This window comes from Corvus hawaiiensis, chromosome 10, assembly GCF_020740725.1.
Source record: "Corvus hawaiiensis isolate bCorHaw1 chromosome 10, bCorHaw1.pri.cur, whole genome shotgun sequence".
Taxonomy (NCBI): Eukaryota; Metazoa; Chordata; class Aves; order Passeriformes; family Corvidae; genus Corvus; species Corvus hawaiiensis.
Window position 1 is genome coordinate 13,291,161 of NC_063222.1, and position 20,291 is coordinate 13,311,451.

The 20,291-nt window shown below is 39.6% G+C and overlaps 1 protein-coding gene across 1 annotated transcript in view; it reads left to right on the plus strand.

Annotated features, from left to right (window-relative positions):
- The first annotated feature begins 1,085 nt into the window (after positions 1-1,085).
- Positions 1,086-20,291, plus strand: part of RASA2 (RAS p21 protein activator 2) — a 46,867-nt gene continuing 27,661 nt past the window's right edge. Inside the window, exons 1-5 of the mRNA XM_048314289.1 lie at positions 1,086-1,191; positions 7,362-7,467; positions 12,785-12,888; positions 13,920-14,014; positions 18,621-18,697. Coding sequence (XP_048170246.1) covers positions 1,131-1,191; positions 7,362-7,467; positions 12,785-12,888; positions 13,920-14,014; positions 18,621-18,697 — 443 coding nt within the window. The 5' untranslated portion in view covers positions 1,086-1,130. The remainder of the gene's footprint in view (positions 1,192-7,361; positions 7,468-12,784; positions 12,889-13,919; positions 14,015-18,620; positions 18,698-20,291) is intronic.

Here is a 20,291-nt window from a genome sequence, read left to right on the forward strand (position 1 = left end):
AAAGTGGACGTGTCACCTGCAGCCGACGGCTGGGTGGATTGTGCAGGCCCAAGACAGGTGCCCACCACCAATGCAGGACTGGGGTGAAGTCCGGGTGTAAGCCAGATCCCAGAGTTCCACATGGGGATCGGTGTCTTCGAGAATCCATGGCAGAAAACGTGATGCAAAGGTCCTTCAGTTCTTGACGAAGGCGAGCTGCTGCAGCCTGCAAACGCCTCTAGGCGCTGTGTGACTCCTGAGGGAAGCACTGCCTGTGGCACTCTGCAGACAGCACACCTGCCCCTGGGGCAGTGCTGGCAGCCGAGCCATTTCCTACTTGTTTCATGGCATTTCTCACATGGCGAAGAGCTGAACGTGAACTAGTAACAGCAGAGGCGATCCAATGGAGCCCATGCCGTGCGCTGCACAGGGACAGAGGCTCGGCACACCACAGACCAAAATGGCCGGACCTGCCACTCGTTCCATTTAATGTGACCACCCGCCATTTAATGTCACCGATCTTAGCATAGAGAACACAGCGTTCAACGTTCCGGGCTGCCGAGCCCCCTGCCCCGGTGGGAGGCACAGGACCACATAACCAACAAGGTTAGAAAAGACCTCTGAGATCATCGAGTCCAACCTATGACCCAACACAACCTTGTCAACCAGAACCTGGCACTGAGTGCCATGTCCAGTCTTTCTTTAAACACCTCCAAGGACGGTGACTCCACCACCTACCTGGGCAGCCCATTCCACTGTCTAATTACCCTTTCTGTGAAGAATTTCATCCTAATGTCTAACCTACAACTCCCCAGGCGCAGCTGAAGGTTATGTCCTGTCTTCCTGCCTATACAGCAGGGGAATGGGCCGTCAGGGCAAGCCGCGGAACCAGCGCAGCGGAGCCCCGGCCCGGCGGCAGCGCCAGGTGGCGGACCCCGGGCGGAGCCGCCCCACACCGCAGCGGGAGAAGCCGCCGTGGCGCAGGCGCCGCGCCCCCTGCCCGCCCCGGCCGGTGGTGCCCGCGGGCGGCGGGGGCGGGGCGGGCGGTGGGACCGGGCCGCTCCCTCCCTCCCTCCTTCCTTCCCTCCCTCTCTCCTTCCCTCCCTTCCCCCGCGGCGCTGCACTGCGCAGGCGGCGGCGGCGCTGGCGCGATGGCGGCGGGAGACGATGGCGACGATGTGCGGGTGCTGCAGAACCTGCGGGGGAAGATCTGTAAGTGAGGCGCTGCGGTGGGGCCGAGCGCCCGGGGCCGCCGCGCTCAGGTGTCGCTCCGGCCCCGGCTCCCGCCCCGGCTCGGACGCTGCCGCTCCCTCCCCGCGGCGGGACGGCCGGGCGCTGGCGCGGCGGCCCTGGAGGCGGCAGGGCGGGGGCGGGAGGGCGCGGAGGGGCCGCGGTCGCCGCGGGCTGGGTGCGGGTTGGACCGCGCTGCGCTGCGCTTCGGCGGCCCCGCGGAGGGGCTTTGTGGCGGCAGCAGCGACACGTGCGGGGCCGGGCCGGGGTCTACGCGCCCCGGGGCGGGATGGGTGGGTGAGCGGATGAATGGATGGATAGATGGACGCGGCGGGGCCGCTGGAGGCCCGGAGTGGCAGGGAAGCATCCGTGGCTCTGGGGGTTCGCTTGAGTCAGCGGGCGAACAGCAATGCCCCCTCCCGCCCGGACCTCGGGCATCAGACTGTTTGTCAGGCTGAAATTGCGAAATTAGCGATGTGCAGGAAGTTGGTGGTGAAGGGCTGTTCTGGAAGCGGTCACCAGTACTCCCGTGCCTCTGTGCAGCGTGTGTGCGAGCAGGAGGAGGCGGAGAGAGAGGCCGGTGGCCTTATTTTGGTGGTTGGGAAGTGCTGACTGCAAATACCGATACGCTCGGTAACGTGGGAAGCCGGCGGATGGGCTGGGAGGAGGGCCCGGGGAGGCGCACAGATAGTGCGGTGCGGCTGGGGAGCACTTCAAAGCGAGTGGGAGAAACAGGATGTGCGGCGGCTTCCTGAAGGGTATCGGAATACATTCATAGAACTCGGACGCGGCCCGTTTGTTTCCTTTCTCACGCAACTGATCGACTGTTTTGAGAATGAAGCGAAACAAGTTGAATCGGGCATGGCGCCGGGGTTGAGAACCGGTTGTGAAAACACGTTGAAGGATTAGGTTTGGTGGAGGAGTGGAGTCGTGTTTACTTAAATATCGTCATGCAGCCTAGATGTATTTACTGTGTCTTCAGTAAATAGAAGACTGGGTCATGAAAATAGGAGACGGCCTGGAGTGGAGCTGGAGGTGCTCTCACTCCGAGGTGTGAGCAATAGGACGTGGTTGGGTAGGCAAGGCTGAACACACACTGAGATCTGCTGCTGCTAGCAATTAGCACAGAAATAATACAGGCCAGCTAGCCTTTAAAAAAGAATACTGTTAGTTTTGGGGTTAAAGCATGAATTCATAGAATTCATACGGTTATGAAATAGTTTGCTTTGCAAAGGACCTTAAATATCATCTCATTCCAGTGCTGCTGCCATGGGCAGGGGCAGCTTCTGCTAGACCATCTCAGAACTCCATCCAGCCTGGCCTTGAACACTTCCAGGGATGGAGCATCCACAGCTTCTCTGGGCAACCTGTGCCAGTGCCTCACCACCCTCACAGTAAAGAATTTCTTCCATATATTTAACCTAATTTTCCCCTCTTTCAGTTTTTTCCATTACTCCTCATCCTATCACTGCAGTTCCTGATGAAGAGCTCCTCTCCAGCTGCCCCCATGAGATACTGGAAGGTTGCTATGAGGTCTCCACATAACCTTCTCCAGGCTGAGCAGCCCCAACTTTCTTAGTCTGTCTTCAGTAATTTCTAGCAACCAACTTCTTATGTATTCCCTAGGAAGCAGGTCATAGTACTCCCTAGGAAGAAGGACTATGACCTGCTTAGTAGGAATACATAAGAAGTTGGTTGCTAAAGATTATTGAAGCTGACTTATTTTTTTATACCATTCTGCTTCCTATCTTTTATCATAAGGTTTTGTCAACACTGTTCTACACAGCATTCAGTGAGTTTTACATTTTGTGATACTTGAACTTGAACTTGAAAGTTTTCCACTGAGCATTAAAAACCAAACCAAAATGTCCTGAGACTTATGTTGAAGCCAGTTTTATTGTCCCATTTATGCATTCTGGATTGAGCCTGTGGTTGTATCATAACTTTGAATGTTCAGTTACCTGACAAAAGTGTCGGTAAACAGAGGACTATGACCTACTTCCTGAGGAATATGTGAAAGTTGATTGCCAAAGATGGACCTGTAAGAACCCATTTGAAAAATGAGTGGAGGTATCAGCTGCAATAAAAGACATGTCTTGAAACAGTGTGAAAATCACTTTGTAAACCTACTTGTTTCTTCTAAGAAAATAAAACATGTTTAAAAACGAAATGAGTTAAATATGCTGTGGAAGCTTTGGAACCCTCTGATGCCTAGATGCTCTTTTGGCTTCTTTGCACAACAAATACTGTGTTATTTTCACTTCTTGCTAGTATTTTAGTGCTCTGTTTTGTAGGGGAAAACCCTCTGAATGAACAATAATAAACAAATGTAATAGTGTAATCCTCCTTGATCTGGAGGGATCAGTAATAGCAGACCTCACTTTGGAAGGCTGATGTTCATAGTCTGAAGGAATTCCTTATAGCATGTTTCTTACAAGGAGAATACATTTTGGTGCCTAAGCTTTGCTGGCAGCTAAAACTTGACACCAACTCATTTTATGTGTGTTGCACGAGGGAGCGTGGTAGTTTTAATGAGGTAATGTCAGTTCTGTGTAATTCTGCATGTATAGAAAACACCATCTGCAGAAAGTTGTTATTTATATTGTTGTTTTGCAATGCACAAATTGGTGGCAAAATCTAAATTTAGTGATGTTACACAAATCATCACACCAGATTTAGAACTGAGACATGTTCTTAAAGGTGGCTTAAGTAGCCATTGCATACCTAGCAGTGAAGAACCTGAGTAAGGACACGTTTGCAGACCCTTGTACCCTCTTTTTGTGGGCTGTCAGTGTTTGCAACCAGTCTCCTGCCTCCAGTTTTCAAGCAAGGTGAGATGAACTGGTTTTACCTGTTTAAGACCCTGTAATATTTTTGGAAAATGTATGAAAAAGCATTTCATGAAAAATCCACTAAAAATCTTTCCTTTTTGACAATGCTTTTGTATTGATGGCTCTATTTTATGTGCCATAGTAATGACAGAAATGCTTTACAAAGGTATGTGGTATCAGGTAGCTTTAGGCGTATCTTGCAGTGTAGTGTTTCACCCTGTGGCTTCTGTTTTCATTTTATGCCATATAGAAGTACAGTAAGTGATTTTAGTTGCCTTGATTTTTTGAGTGTTAACTGAAACTTGTATTAGCGGAATGCTTGGGAAAATGCCCGTTTTCTCCTAGAGCTCATTTGACAAAGTTCAGGATGCATTCTTTTTCAAACTTGCACTGTGTTTTTCACACTGCATGGTTATCTTGGATTATGCTGCACCCCTGGGGTGGAATTTATTGTTGCTATATAATATAATGTGTTTAGTCCTGTGAAGCAAATACTTTGAAGTTTGTGTACATAAATTTCTTCTGGCAGGGGCCCAGATCAAAGAAATTTGGAAGATGGACACTAATTGAACACTTTCACTTGAAGAGGATATTACATATATGCACTGAAAATGTAAACATTAAGTAGATATTTGATGTTGTTAATACTTGATTTTTATGCAATCATTATAGCCTTAGTTTTTTCAGAAAAAGGAAGAGGTAGTGTAATTGAAGACTTGAGCCTTTTTTTTTTTTTAAAGGAAATAAGCTTCTTGGAAGAGTTGGACCACTGTATGGGTGGAAAGTCTCCCACAATCACAGATGCTAAGAGGTGTTAGAAAGGATGTGAAATCTCATGCTCTCTACTTCACCTGGCAAGTGCTCTGAGGTTATTTTTTACTCAGGACTGAGAATGATCCTCTCCTACCAAAAGTTTGTCTGTGCCTTAAAGCCAGACACTTGGGCTACAAAATAAAGGTTTTTAACTCATTAGAAAATCAGATCACAGAATATTCTGAGTTGAAAGGGACCCACAAGGATCATTGATTTCAGCTCTTAAGTGAATGGCTCATATGGGGATTGAACCCACAGCCTTGGTGTAATTAGCACCATGCTCTAAACAACTGAAATCAAAACTTGTATTTTGTGTATTCCTCTGGGTGGAAGGTTTCTTTTAAAACTGAAAAACTGCACTATATTATAGATACAAATAGTGAATTATTCAGAAATATTTAATTTTTACTCCTTTTAAGAAAACATGAAACTATAATAATTGTAATTTCCTTTCAAAGTCCACTGTACTGTGCTTTTACAGTAATGATTAAATAATGTTATATTTTTAATATTTTATGGGAAAATAGGACAGTGTTGAGTATTAACTAAAAAATAAAGAATCTTTTTAGGAACAGCTGAAAAATCCAGTTCGTGTTTATTAATTATAAACTTACAGTATCAGGAGCTCTCCCAAATTGATGAACTGCATTTTATATGTCATATGTTTTATGAAATTAGCTCTTAAAAAAAAAAAAAAAATTAAGGCAGTGGTAATCTTATGCTTTTTCTTGGTTCTCCTGCAATATCTCACTTAAGGGTGACTTGGAGTTTAGTCTCTTTTTGGAGTCTAAAGCCACTGAAACCCAGTTCTGTTCATGTCTCTCAGTCTGTCAACATGAAGTGTGGCATTTAAAAATAATGTGTGTATTTCCTCCTCTCCTGCAGCCAAGCTGATGAAAAGCTTGTTGATGCTTTTGAGAGCACAAGTTTTAACTGTGGAAGTTCTTTAAGTGTCTTTTCATGCTTTCCGTCAGTGTCTATATCCCTGACCTGGAAAATGTCATGATTGAAGGTCAGACTGTGTTCCTGTTAAACTGTCATGTTCTCTGAGCAAAGACAGTTGGGGCAGCCTTTGCAATGCTGGGCATTACTTACTTAACTTTCAAGACTGTAATAAGTTAACCTAAATTAACCATCTAACTCAAAAAGAGTGTGGAGGAGAAAGGAAACAGAACTTTGATTTTACATCTTACCAGCATAGAGAATAAAGCTTACTTACTGTGCTTCATATCTGCATTTTTTAAAAAATAAACATGTATGACATTTCAAATCTAGTTTCAAACTGTGGTTTCTGAAAGGTCTTATGCTGTTCAGACATTAAAGTAATTAAAACTCAATACTTTGATGTATTTTTCATCCTATTTTTAGTATCTTTTATAAGTAGATAATGTTTAGATAAAGTTGATTCCACATGTCATTGGGAGAGGTATTTCCAGCAGCAGGCAAGGGTGGACACTACTGTGAAAGTCCTGGCTAAGACCTATTGCAGAGTGATACAGTTCTGGTTGCACTTGGTTTGGACAATCAAGTGGAACAGGGACAGACCACCTGCTCTGATTAGAAGCCTCTCATGGGAGAGAGCACCAGAAAGGCTTGTCATTTCTTTCAGCAAAATAAAAGCTGAAAAGGGTCTGTTTGCTGTCTTCAGACATTCAAAGGGGGAGGAGACATCCAGGCAGAAAGTCACTGTTTAATCTGGAGGACAGTGTTGCTGTAAATTAATGTAGATGTCTGTAGCATTTGGATTTTGGAAGAGCTTTCCAATTTCAACTGGTTTTAGCTGTGACTGCTTTGAGGGAGCCATTTCCTTAAAGATCTGCCTTATGTCCAGCATGTTACTGCAGTGGCCTACATTCAATACCCAGCAAATCTTTGTATTCTTGTGCTGCCAATCTTTCTTTCTTATTAGAAACTTCCTTTTCTTCTTTTCCATGTTGCATTGAATCAGGAGGTGATCATTTCCCCCTTTTGCTAGTTAGGAAAAAAATAAACAGTACTCATGAGGGATATACTTTCAAAGGCTCAGCCAACTCAAAATCTGCTGTTCATTGTGGAAAATGAAATAAAGATTTGATGGGCAAGTTCTTACTAATCAGCTTCCTTTAGCCGAAGTATTTGCGGAGAAAACACCAAGTGAACAATAGCTCAGCCAGATCATGTCTTGGTGTTATGACCTCAGGCTGTGAGCTTCTTGGATTTAGCAAGTTGTGCAGGGTCAAGCCCGAGATGAGACCTTTCAAGGGAAAGTGCAGGTGCTGCAGGAAGTGGTGTTCATGAGTCAGTGTGTGTCTCTTCCTGTCAACTCTCATTCCACGTGAAGCTGGATGTAGCAACTTTTCTGCCCTCATGAAGCTTATGAATTGAAAATGATTATTGAAATGCATACCAACTGAATGGAAAAATCAATTTTTTGGACGCAGTAGAACTGTAACATTCCTGTACCTAATATTTTGTAAGTTTTTCCCCTGCAGTATTTACAGTAATTTTTTTTTTTTTTTTTATTTACAGATGATGCCAAACACTTAGTACCCAACAAAATGAGAGACTTTTTCTGTACCATAAACTTGGATCAAGAAGAAGTTTTTCGTACACAGGTGGTTGAAAAATCTTTAAGGTAAGCTCAGTTTTTAAATGGATATGATAAGCGAGACTGCCCAATACCAGTGTGCATGGCTTTTGCTTGTACTACTTTAAAATGAGAACTGACTTGTGGCAGCTACTCAGAGACGTTACAGCAATGTGTAAATCATGAGAGTGTTGCAAGAAGACAAAATTGAGTCTTGTGAGTACAGCAGTGTTTTTAAAATGAAGTATGCTACAATATATTTCCGTATTCTGTTCCATTGGGCAGCATAACATTCTTTTTCTTGCTAGGTTGTTTTCAAGGGAAAGAAATCTACTTGTTACTTGCTCCCCATGCCATTTCCTACTTCTGGCAAGCAGTCGAACTGTATTGGTGGAATTCTGCTCTTACTGCGTATCTGGTAAAACCTGTTTCTAGAATGAAGGAACTGGAACTTTGCCATGTCTGAGAGTTTTCTGTGCTGTGGGTTGTTCCCTGAACGGACCTTGTTCTCTCCTGTAATTCTTGTTCTGGGAATTTTAACAGTACCCACACCGAATGCCTTGCTTTGCCTCCCTGGGCACCATTTACTTTAGATTCTGCTACTGTCTAAGAGCCTTAAAAGAATCAAATAAAAAGTCAGGATGAAGCAGCTGCAGTAGTGTAGGTGCTTTCATGTCTCAAAACTCTGAAGTTCACTGAGGACCCAAAAAAGCATCCCTGCAGCTTTGTTGTTCAGAATATCTGAGTGACAGTTTCAGTTATGTGGAGGTGATAGCAAACCTTCCTCTTAAAACCTAGACAGTCTGTTCAAATTCTTGAAAGTTTTCCTAATTCCTTTTCCCAGTGGTTTTGTTGTTAGTATTTGTTCTTTGAGCTTTCTCTCCAGATGTTTACAGGTGAGGCACAGCTCAGCTGCAAACTTAAATAAGGAAATTTATTTTTTCATAACATCATTTCAGAGCGTCCTTTTGCTTCTGCATGAAAAGCAAATGCCGCACGTACAAACAAATATAACAAATATTTGGCTTATATTCCTAATCTGTAACTGCTGTAGTCAGATCCATAAAAGTTTCAGAATTTAACTGTCTGCAACTGAGATTGTTTTGCTATTCAAACTCAATTGAATAATCCTTCAGAGGAGAATGTTAAAGAGACTCTATTGATAAAGCAGAAACTTAACATTTCCCCTTCAAATAGACAGTAGTTTGATGAGCAAAATAACCCCAACCAAACATATCTTTGAAAAAGAGAGACTTTGCTGTCCAATTTTGATGCTAATAATAGAAACCATAGAAGTTACTACTATGCTCAGAAGTAAGACCTGTTAGCTTTGATGTTTACACAGACATTTTTAGTATATTCTGTTTAAGAACTATTAAATTTACGTACTTTCATCACCTGATAATAATATAAGTATTAGTTGCATAGTAAAACATTTGATAAAACATCTTAGATCCATTAAAAATGTTAATAGTACTGAGGTTTTAACTGACATTTAATTACAATGTCATTAATACTTTACAGAGGAAATAAAGTAAAAAAAAAATCTCACTATAACAAAACAGTTGGGGAGAGAGGAGTCTCAAGTAGCACACCTCAAATAGAAAATTTTTCAGGTGATATGAAATTAATATTTGTAAGATAACAACATTTTATTAGAAGTTAGAATACAGTATTTTGAATCATTCTTTGCCCATAGGCACCTTTCTGTCTCCACTGACTTCATAGGTGACTTCCTTCATCCTCGGAATTAGGGGAGGGATCCATACAAACGGGTGAAAGGTAATAAAATAACTTACACTCTGTTAGCACCAACCAGAGTTGGGTGCTTACACTTGATTGCTACTGTGTATGCAGTTATGAAGGCTGGCTCTCATTCTAGAGACTTAAACTAACATCTTGTTTCTTATTGCTGTGTTAAACTATAAACTGTACTAACCTAGAGGCACTGGGACAGGAGATGAAAGCTCCAATCTCTTATTAACCTGAAAACTTTATGAACTGCTTTTCAGTAAGGTGTAGTACAGTATAATTTTAATCATAGATACAACTTTGAATTTCGTTGCTTTGTTTCATACTATGTGCTTGCTTTTTCTTACACACGTAATTCACAGTCTGTTTTTGTCACTGTATTATGGGTTGCAAATTTATACAAGTTGTAGTCTAAATTTTGGTCTCGTGAATATCAGCTAGTTAAATGTCTGTGGAAGTAATTATCACTAAAATTAAAATTAGTTTTGACTACAATGATTGAAAACTATTAAGAAGTGTATTTTTAAAATGTGCAAATAGGTTTGGCCTTCCACCAGCACTGGAAGAGTTGTTGGAGTGCAGATGTAAAACAAATGACTTTCCAAAGTTAGAAAAACCCCACTAATTAATACTTAAGTGAAAGACAAATATTTTGGCTAATGACTGAAGAAATATTTCCTGACAGGGTGTGGGATTTGTGTGGGTTCTAAGGAAAGAATTTTTTTTTTGTTTCCCCTTGGAAAGTTTAAAGAATATCCATGAGCCTCCTCAGATGTTTGTGGTCAAATACGAGGAATGGGTGGAGGGGGATGGAATTTGGATATGTGTGTGTCCTCTTCTTAATTTAAACTAAATTCAGTGGGGTTTTTTTTCCAGCTGAACTTTGTGGTAGTGCAAGGTTATAGCAGAAATTAATTCCCTTGTTGATGTAACCATTGCTTTTATTAATTGACAGATCGGGGCATTGGTCAGGGTCCACAAAGAACTGCCAGGTTGCTATACCAAGGAAGGGAAGAGCAGAGGAGTGTGTTACACAGTGAAATTTAATCTTCTGTATTACTGTAATCCCATTCTTCCTGTATGACAGTCTGGTTGTCCTTTGAATTAGTGCTATCTTCTAATTTTGTATCCGTCACAGTCTTTAAAGTTCTTGCATCAAAGTCACAAATGAAAGTACTAGAATCCCTGAGGAACAGGATGAGTGAGTTCTCCATTTTAATTATTCCTCATTGGTGTAAACTGTTGTACCCCATCAGCCAGTTCTGTATCCACCTAAGAATTTCTTTACTAATCCATTGTATTTTTTACCTTAAATTTTCTCTCTCTGCCTCATACTTTGCTAAAGAATAATTAACAACTGATAACCAGTGTTAATTTAGGTAAAGAAAAATTTATCAACATGAGTAGAGCAATGCATTACATTCTATTTATGCTCATAAAGATTTGTTCTTTCTTGCTGAATCTGAGACTTAATGTAGTGTTGAAGTAAAAATAATAATAAAGAATGTTAATGGCTGCTCATTAGGGGTTAGGGATATATGTAGCTGCAAAGTTTGCTCTCTTTAGCTGCAAGATAAAGGTGCTAAATAGATTTTTTTGAAGTGTCTGCTTATAGTCTCCATCTCAGCCTAATTGTAATTGGATTCTCAGAGTCCCATAGATCCATCAAGAATAGGAACTTAAAGCCTTGGCACTTGCTGGTGTGCAGTGCAGTCTGGTGTTTCCTTAGGATGCCTGTCTGAAGCTGAACTAAAGCAGAGTTTCCCTTGACACCAGTGCCAGCTCATTCTCCCAGATCCTTCTGCTGTACTAGCTCTTTGTTTGTACTGCTGCAACTTTATTTGTATAGCTGTGAGGGAAACCAGATGATGGAATTGACCTAAGTTTAAAATAACTCTTTGTTTCATCCTTGGTTTTGGTCTGAGTTATCATGTCAATACCATAAAAATGAGCAGTGATGGTAATAAGGAGGTTGAAGCTGTTCAGAGCTGCACTGCTGCTAAAGGGAATGCTCATGAGTTTATACCGTCAGTCATGGTGCTGACAAGAAGAACCCAACCCTCATAATCAAAGGAGAATTTCTTGGCTTTGAAATTACAAAAAAAGAAGGGGAAAAAAAAAGAAGTGGGGAGCTGAAAAACCACAGTTGAATCTTTCAACTGAGAAATTTAAAATTACTTCTCAGTGTAGTGCAAAGGCTAATACTGATTTGTCTGCTCTGAAGCCTGTGGTAAAAGGTCTGTGTTTTAACAAAAAGAACATTTTCACTTGTGGAATTCCTTATAATGAATTCCTGCCCTTAAAGCTGTTGTTTCTAAAAATCTATTCTAGACATTTGAAATACTAGATTTTTTGGCTGTTTTCTTTCCACTTTTCAAGTTAGTTGTCAGCTCTTCTTTTTAATTTATTTAATGAGCCATTATCCTTAAGCATTGGGTGGTGTTTTCTTTTACTGTGATTGTTTTGAAGGGAAGAGTAGGGATGGTGACCTATTCTTCCTGGTTTCCTTTTGGGTAGGTAATAACATGAGCTGCTTGTTCAAAACATAAGCATATTTGTATTAGTTTAGTAAAGTATTGTAACAATAGTGTCATAATGATACTTTGCTAGGAAACAAACCCCAACATTAGTTTCACGGTTTAGTCTAACTGTTATCACAGTACTTTTCTGCATAAAATTAGTTTCGTGAACTTCAGCACCTTTCCCTGGTGATACTAATACATTGTAATTGAAACTATTTTAAGTCTTTTGAGAACCTAGTTGTTCTAAAATAGCAGGATTTTTCTGTGGATCCACTTGACTTTCAGAATTCATCACTTGCAGTAATGCAAGGAACATTGTGGTTTTTTCAGTCTTGAAATACAGTTTTCTCACTGCTGGCTCTGATTACATCAATAAGTACTCCTTAAGATTAATGAGAGTATTAGTTCTGGAAGTGAATATACCAACACATTGTATGAAATATGTGTAACATAGAGGAACCCAGGGTCTTTTTCTGTAGAGGGCTGTGCAAATGGCAGTTAAATAGGGTGAACTGTAAACATGATACTGGACTTCTTTAGATGGAGAACTGTGATGACAGTTTTGGAATGAGGGAGATTATGTATTTGAGATTAACATTTCTCTTTTTCCCTGTTCTATCTTACAGTTTCTAGTGATAATGACTTCTTCTTACAGGTCTGGATCTTAGAGCAGCAGTTTTGATGTGGAAGTTAAAGCTAAACAAATGCCAGTTAGTTAAGTAATCAATATTGTGTTTAAATGTAGTTTAATTATGTACTGAATAAGAAAATGAAACAAAACTTGTGCATGTCTCAGGAAGTCTAGAGAACCAGCTAGAATAATTTCAAGACAGAAAAATAGAATTGAAATTACAGAGGAGACACCACTTTCTGTGTGTGCTCTGATTCCTACCTTTTCTTAAACAGAAGGCATTGCCGTGTTATTGTGTGTTCTTGTATTGAAATGATTTTGGGTGGCTTTGATGACAGGTCAGTGTAGTGGTAAGGGCCGTGGACTGAGACAGCAGTAAAAATACAGCTTTTTAATGTTCATCTTCGATATAAATTGCATAAAGTCTTTCTCTGTTTTAACTGTAAAACTTTCTTTGCAGCCCTTATTTTGGAGAGGAGTTTTACTTTGAGATTCCAAGAACATTCCAGTGGTTGTCCTTCTATATATATGATAAAAGTGTTTTGCAAAAGGACCTGCGTATAGGTAAGTGTCTATGAGGTGCTGTCTGCATCTTGCATAACACTTGGTTGTTTTCAATAGCATTATATGCAGGATTACAGATACAAGTATTGGTGAAGCATCATTCAAAACTGTGTATAGTGCACTTAAATGCTCCTTTAAAGTTTGAAAAGAAGGGTCTTATTTCCTTGCTTCCTTCTATTACACTAAAATATGTTTGGTTTTTAGGCTAGTAGGACATTTTATAGTCTTATTATGGTCTGAATACATTTTTAAAAATTCTCTTCATTTCTTCTCCAGTTTTGCTTCATTGGAATATTTGAATAATTGTCACTACTTGTAGGTCTTTAAAGAATAAATTGTGGAATAATTCCACAATAATTACAGTTGTGGAATAATTCTTAAAACTATTGATAGATAATTTTTCTCCCTGACAGTGCAACCTGTAACTTAGAGACGTACAAAGCATTTGGCAGCAATTCGTGTAGCTTAAGGGAAAAATTGTAAGAGGTGGATTTCTATTTCTCCCCCCACTGCATAATGGCTTTATTGCAGCTGCTTTTTGGATACAGTTGCTACAAAGCTATAATAGTCTGCTAGTCTGTGGAAGAAGCCATCACTTTACTTGAATTGAGGAAGGAAATAATTTGCACCAGGATGTCAGATAATTTGATATAATAACAGCTTTCCAAATAGCAATCAGAAGAGTAAAAGGCACCTACTTCAGTTTCCTGTTTAAACATTCAGCACTGTTTCTGTTTTCTCAGATCTATTATGTTATTTCCAGCCGCAAGTGTGTTCTTTATTTTATGTTCTTGTTAGTGATATCCAGGATAACAAATCGTAATTAATGTCATCAGGCTTTTATATAAACTATTTTCTGATTTACTTACCCATAACATTCCTTGTTTTATTTCTTCATATAGCATCATAAACTTTAAAAAAACCCCTAAAAGCGAGTTTAAAAAAAATCAAATTTCAAACATATTTAAATATTTGTTCTATTCAGATGAAGGTGATATTTATGCTTCTCTCTCCCTGCCACTCTCCCTCAGGAAAGGTGTCAATCAAAAAAGAAGATTTATGCAACTACACAGGAAAAGAGAACTGGTTTATGCTTCAACCTGTTGATTCTAATTCAGAGGTCCAGGTAACTATTAAATTGCACATTTACATTTCGAAAGTTAAATACAGATAAGGACATGCGATGGTAGAAGTTTACATTGAGCTGTAGGAGATAGGGCTTAGCATCTGTATTTCTTGGGAGGCAGTTGTGTCTTCACTTTGGTTAGAGAATAATGCAGACTCTACTCCTAAGATGACTGTATTATTCCTTATGGTACTTAAAACTGGCAGAAGATATGAAACAACTGTTTGGGAAATGTCTTAGCAGTATTTTGGTGTCTGAAATGCTTGTAAGAGGAGCCATATTCTTGAGGCACATGAATGGATCCTAAAACTCTTGAATAATTTTTTTTAGTAATTTTTGGTGTTAACTGAAACAGTGGCTGATTATGTGAAATAGTCTCCAAAACTTGGAGGTACTTCTGCTGTGTTAATTTATCCTATCTTGAAACACTTTCTGCATTCAGTATCAAACAACTTGCACTTCACAGTTTTATTTCAGCCTGTGGTTCCAGTTCTTCAAACAGGATTTTTCTAGGAATAGGTAAAAATGAGATGGCTCTAGAAGTTGTAGATTCTCTTTTTGGTATCAAGAACAAAACAGAATTCTTGAGAATCTCTTAGCCTTGTTGTGATAAACTATTCGGTTTAATAGGGTTTTTTCCAGATTTGCCTGAGGGCAAAAGTCTTAGACTTGACAGTGTTCGTATTGTTTTAGTAACCTGAAAGTCCCTTTGGGTAGGGAGAATCCTGGCTGCTTTTACAAGAAGTGAATGTGCACAGAATTCTCATTATTTTCACAGATTATTCATTTATGAGCCATAAGTTTAGCCTTCTGGGTGTAGGAGGGCATGTGGTTGCTTTACATGAAGACAGATTTTCAAAATGTCTGAATACCACTTCCTTTTCCCTGTTGAAAATCAGTCCTTCTCAGTTATGATAGTCTGGAATAGAATGGTTCATTTGGAAGGGACCTAGAGATCATCAAGTCTAGCTGCAAATTGTCTTCTTTGAATTCTTTCATGTAATCACTCTGAAACTAGAAAGTACTTTTTAGATACGAACTGAAAGGCAGTTTCCACTTTGACTTAAACATTGTCATGCTTGCTATGTTTTTTCTGTCATAAAAATGTATTGAAGAAAGTATTACTTTTTGTCATAACACGACATGAGTATTTGAAAATTCAATTAGAATATTCCATTAATAGAATGTAGTGGTTTCTTACATACTGGAAATTAAAAGTTTATAGTTTTCCATGGCTTTGTGACTCACAGCAGAATGTAAGCTCTTACTGATACTTTACTTTGACTGGGACATGTGCAAAGCACTGTCCTCCATGACACTTCCATTAAGAGATGACCTTTTCTGCTCAGGTGTGTGCTCCTTATATTTATCTTTTCTTGAGTCAGGGCATTTGGGTAGGTTTCTCCTGTCCTGCTTTATTTTTCCATAAAAGTCTTAAGAGCAGAGCTGAGACCAGTTCCCATCTGCCACATTTGCCTGAAATCTTGTTGGCTTGGATGTGCCATACAGCACTGAAATGTCCTCAGAGATGTCCAAGATTGTTGGTTGGACATGGCTGAAAGCAAGTAGACTTTTACATTGAGCATGTGCAGAAAAAGTGCATGAAGTGTTTATAAAGCTAAATCACAGTTTGGAAGGGGAAAAAAAGTTGTTTTCTTCTCCTCATGGCACTGTATATGTAGTTGATTTTTTGTTCCTCTGGTTCCCTCCATGTGATTATTTTTCAGAATTTATGATGTGTGCAAGGCAATAGGATAGCGTAGAAATATTTTGTGTTCCATTAATATGTGCAGGACACTTTACAGTTGCTTGGTTGGGATTTATTTTTGGGCTTTTCCATAAGTTTGCATTTATTTCAAGAAAACTGTACTTTTTATGTACCAGTCATCTATTCTTTATAGGTTAACTTTGGTAGAATTAGCAGCCTGTATACCAGGGATTTTAGTGGTGGAGGTTTTTAGAAAGCATCTGCTCTGCTCTGTGTTTTGATCTTAGCTTGGTTTTTTTTGTTGTTTTGCTGCTGTTTGCAGTATTATGAGTCCATATTATTCTCATTTTCTTGAAACTTTTTCCTTTCTCCACTAGTCTTGAAAAATAAATACAAACGTGGGACTACTAAGTAAATAAACCAGAAGTTGGGTGAAACAGGCCACATTTAACTGCAGCTGGCACAAACTTGTTTATATATATTAGCTTTTAAAAAAAATTCTTGTTTTCTAAAATGCACATAGTGTCAGCATGCTGGTAGAATTGTTAGGATTGCTTGCCCCCTTTTTTATTTATAAAATCTTCATTAATCTGGTTTGAAATTGCTCATTTGATTAAACATGCCTTTGAGCTTCATTATTCATGGCAAGAAACTTTTATAGAGATTTTTACATACATAGCTTTATACCTATATTTATACATAGGTATAGTTTTTATAGAGATCTGCACTTGAAAAACACATTGGTAAGATCAAAATATTTTACACACTGTTAAGGTCTTTGAAGGTAAATTTAACATTCATTGTTCTTTTTCTTAGAGTTTTATTGACACAGATCCTATCAATTTTATCTTGCTATATTAAGTACCTGAAAATTGACTGTTAACCCATTTGTAAAGTTAAAATGGTACCTACCTGCCTTTGAGCAACGCTGAGATCTACAGATGCAGAGTGCGTTAATATGAAGTCACTGTTTGTTTTTAATTTACTGTATAAGACTGGCTGATTTCTGTGTTTCGAAGTAAAAGCCATCTGTACAGCCACATTTAAAACCCAGTTGTGTATTATGTCAGAAGTTCTGATACAGATCTGCAGATCAGCCACTTCAGGAAACCATCGCGCTGCTCTCAACAAACAAAATGACAAAAATGTACTAAAACTCTCCATGCATGTTGGGGAAATATTTACTTAGAGCCATGTTACTGTGGTCATCGTAGTACTGAGCTGGGAGCAAACTACCTCCACAGATAGTTCTCAGGAGCAGTAATGTGCTATTTTACTCCTACTGTTCAGTGTAAAACACAATTTGTGGGTTTTGCTTTTAAAAGCAAAAGGAAGATATTTAGGCCATTCACAGCATCTGTTTTCTAAAACAAGTGAAGTCAGCTATTATAATAAATACTAATAATGTTTGTCTTCTCATTTGTAATTCAAAAACTTTGCCTTGTAAGGTTGTTGGCATGCTTCTCAGTATCCTGTTTTTATCCCGTAAATCTCTTTTTGTAGTGGAGTTTCTCTGCTTGACAAATACTTTCTTAATGTACCTGTGTTCCTGTCCCTGTAGTAACAGTTTGCAAAACATTTGGCAGGCATCCCAAAACAGTTATGTTCGGAACTGCCTTGTAAAAGAAGCTTCATTTCTCCTCCCATGTGATGAACAGAGAGGGAAACGCAGCCTTTGCCTCAGGGGATTTACAATAAAAACATTGCAGTTTTATGTCAAAACATAACTGTTACAGAAATGTGTGCAAGGTCAGCTAAGGGTTTTACTTCCATCTTAGTGGAAAGGCAAAGCTGTAGATCACATTATGATTTGCTTTGCCTTTCCACTAAGATGGAAGTAAATTACTTTTATGACTTTGCCACTCTTGAAAATCACCTTCCAGAGCCCTTCCCTGAGAATGTTGGTTGTGGACAGACCAGTATCATCTGTTGTTCCATTTATCAAATAGGCAAAGTCTGGGAATACCAAGGAGAACATTGTTAGAGGAAAGACTCTGTGTCTGATTATCTTAGATGTGAAAGTCAACACAAACAGCCAGGCACTGAAATGAGTAGCAGGTGTTGTTCAGGCGGTAGCTGTTTGGAGTAAGGTTAAGGTACTACATTTTGGTCATCCCAGGAAAGTTGCCTATCATGGTTTGACGTTTTTGGAGCCTTCTATTGAGAGGGTACAGTAGCTTGGCCCTTGCTGAGTTCTGAGGTTAATCCATGCTGTGCCATAATTTATGGATTCTTTTCTTTAAATACTTCTTGCCATATCAGAAAAAGAAAAGGAGGAAGCTGGCTTTAGCAATTATTGCCACCTTTTCCTCTCTTTTGGTTCTGTTTACTGTTCCTTGCATACATCAGCAGTCTTCATGAGATAGTTGAAAACTGCCCTGGGATGCACAGTGATCTTCAGTCTGGTGTGATGGACAGGATTTCACAGTGGATATTAAATGCTGCTGGTCTGCTGGTTATGGCTTCTGCATACTATTCTACTTTTCTACCTGCCTTCAGAGTCCAAGGTCATTTTAGAACTTTCCCCTGAAGTGTTCAGAAATTCATGTCTGTGCAAGGGTTCATCCCATGCTTAGGACAAAATAGCTGAGACTCTTGCTCTTGATAGTTGCTCATACTGGAAGAAATACTTGTGGATTTTAAATCTGTAGAGGCTTGACCAGTTCTTGTGCTGTCTGCAGATGGAGATAGTGCTTCTCTATAGGAAAGTCTCAAAGTTCACATACATCCATTATACTCTACTTGAAGGATATGTGCTCTAGATGGGTATTTTCTTCAACTGGTTATATTGGAATTACCTTAAATCTTTTGACTGTAAACTACATTACTGTTCTAATTCCTACTTTTAAAATAAATACTTTTAAAACTGTTTGTGTTTCTCTCCTGGTTTTTTTTCAGGGAAAAGTTCACCTTGAATTAAAACTGAATGAACTGATAACAGACAATGGATCTGTGTGCCAGCAGCTAGTAGTACAGTAAGGAAATCCATTAATCCTTTAATATTTGGTTGTTTGTTAGAACGTTATGTGATTTGTCTTTCCTAATACTGGATGTCTGCATGTCTTGGTACCAATAGCATTTTTCTTTTTATATGACTTTTCCTTGGAATCTGCCTTATGAGGAAATGAGTATATGCCTAGGGAACTCCTGCAGAAATTCTTCGCAGCTGCTCATCTCTGCTGCCAAAGCACTCACTTTTATTGGGACTGTTAGGATTAGTGTCTTGTAATTCCAGTTGAATTGGGTCTGGTGAGAAAGCTAGGAATGTGCAGTGCAGCTGACAACCAGAACTTACAGTACTGCTGTTACTGACAGAATTACTGCTGCAGATGGGGTTTTTTTGAGTTGGTATGGGAAAATTCATTGCTGGTTTTGCTTCAGAATTAGTTTCTTGTGGCAAACCATGATAAGAAATGCTTACAGAAAAACAAAGTACAGGAGTTGTGGTTCTGGACTAGCATGTTTGCCACATTTCAGTAAAACTTCTAAGCAACAACTTAATAAGGAGTTTCGCTACCAAACTTAATTTTGGCTCTGAAGTGTAAAAATGCTACAGCATGTCAAAGAGCATCATAGAGACAGTACATTTTTTGTACATTTGCTAATGTAATTTTCATTATGAAATTAAGATGATGGTTTTTTTGTCTTAGTCAACTGTCTAAATCCAGATGAATAGTTGAGTTGGAGCAGGACCCAGCAAAGTGGTCTGTTTGCTGTTCTCTAACTTGGTATGAAGGGGAAGCTATTCTGTGGTAGAACTAAGCTAGTGAAACTGGTAATGCTTTAATGACTTCGGCTCATAATTCAGGTAAAATGAAAACTTGCTGGACATAGAGTTATCTTTATTACTTAAAGATAATTCGAAATGCATCTGCTTTTATAGTAGGGTAGCAGCATGGTTCATTGGGAGTCCTGCTGCTCTTATTTTTGTATCCCACTTGCAGCACAAAGCAGAAGTAGAACAGCTTTTTCCCCACAGGCTATTCACTACCAAAAGCTGGCTGGAGCTTTTTGACTTTGTGTTTTAGTCCCAACTTTCTTCATTCTCAGAATGTTTGGGGTTTTTTTATGTTCCTGCACTTTAAGTTAGTGTTGTGGGGGTTTTTATTTTAAAAACTTACCTGGATTTTTCATAGGATGAAGAAAAGTTGCATTAGAAAGTTACTGTTGCAAATTGCAGTTTTGAGTGGGAAGTGGTTTACTCACTGTGCCCTCTCTTAGGATCTCTTTATGACGGAGATAATTGATCAAAAGGAAGCCAGGGTTCTCTTTTGGTTGCTGCACTCACCCACTCACTGACATGTGGGAGAGGACTGTGCGTTAGACGCTGCAGTATTACATCAGTGCTTTTGTCTGAGGTTATGAAATTCACTGAGTTCCTTAAACTAAAAATGTTTAGTAGGATTTTACCACACGGCCTGCTACCCTTGAAATAATTTACTGCATTAGTAATATATTGTACATAAATACATTTTGGATGTACATGTGAGAGTTTGAGAAATAAGAATCTGTAATACCACTGAATGTGGTATTATAGAAATGGATGAGAGGGCATTTTTGAGATGCATT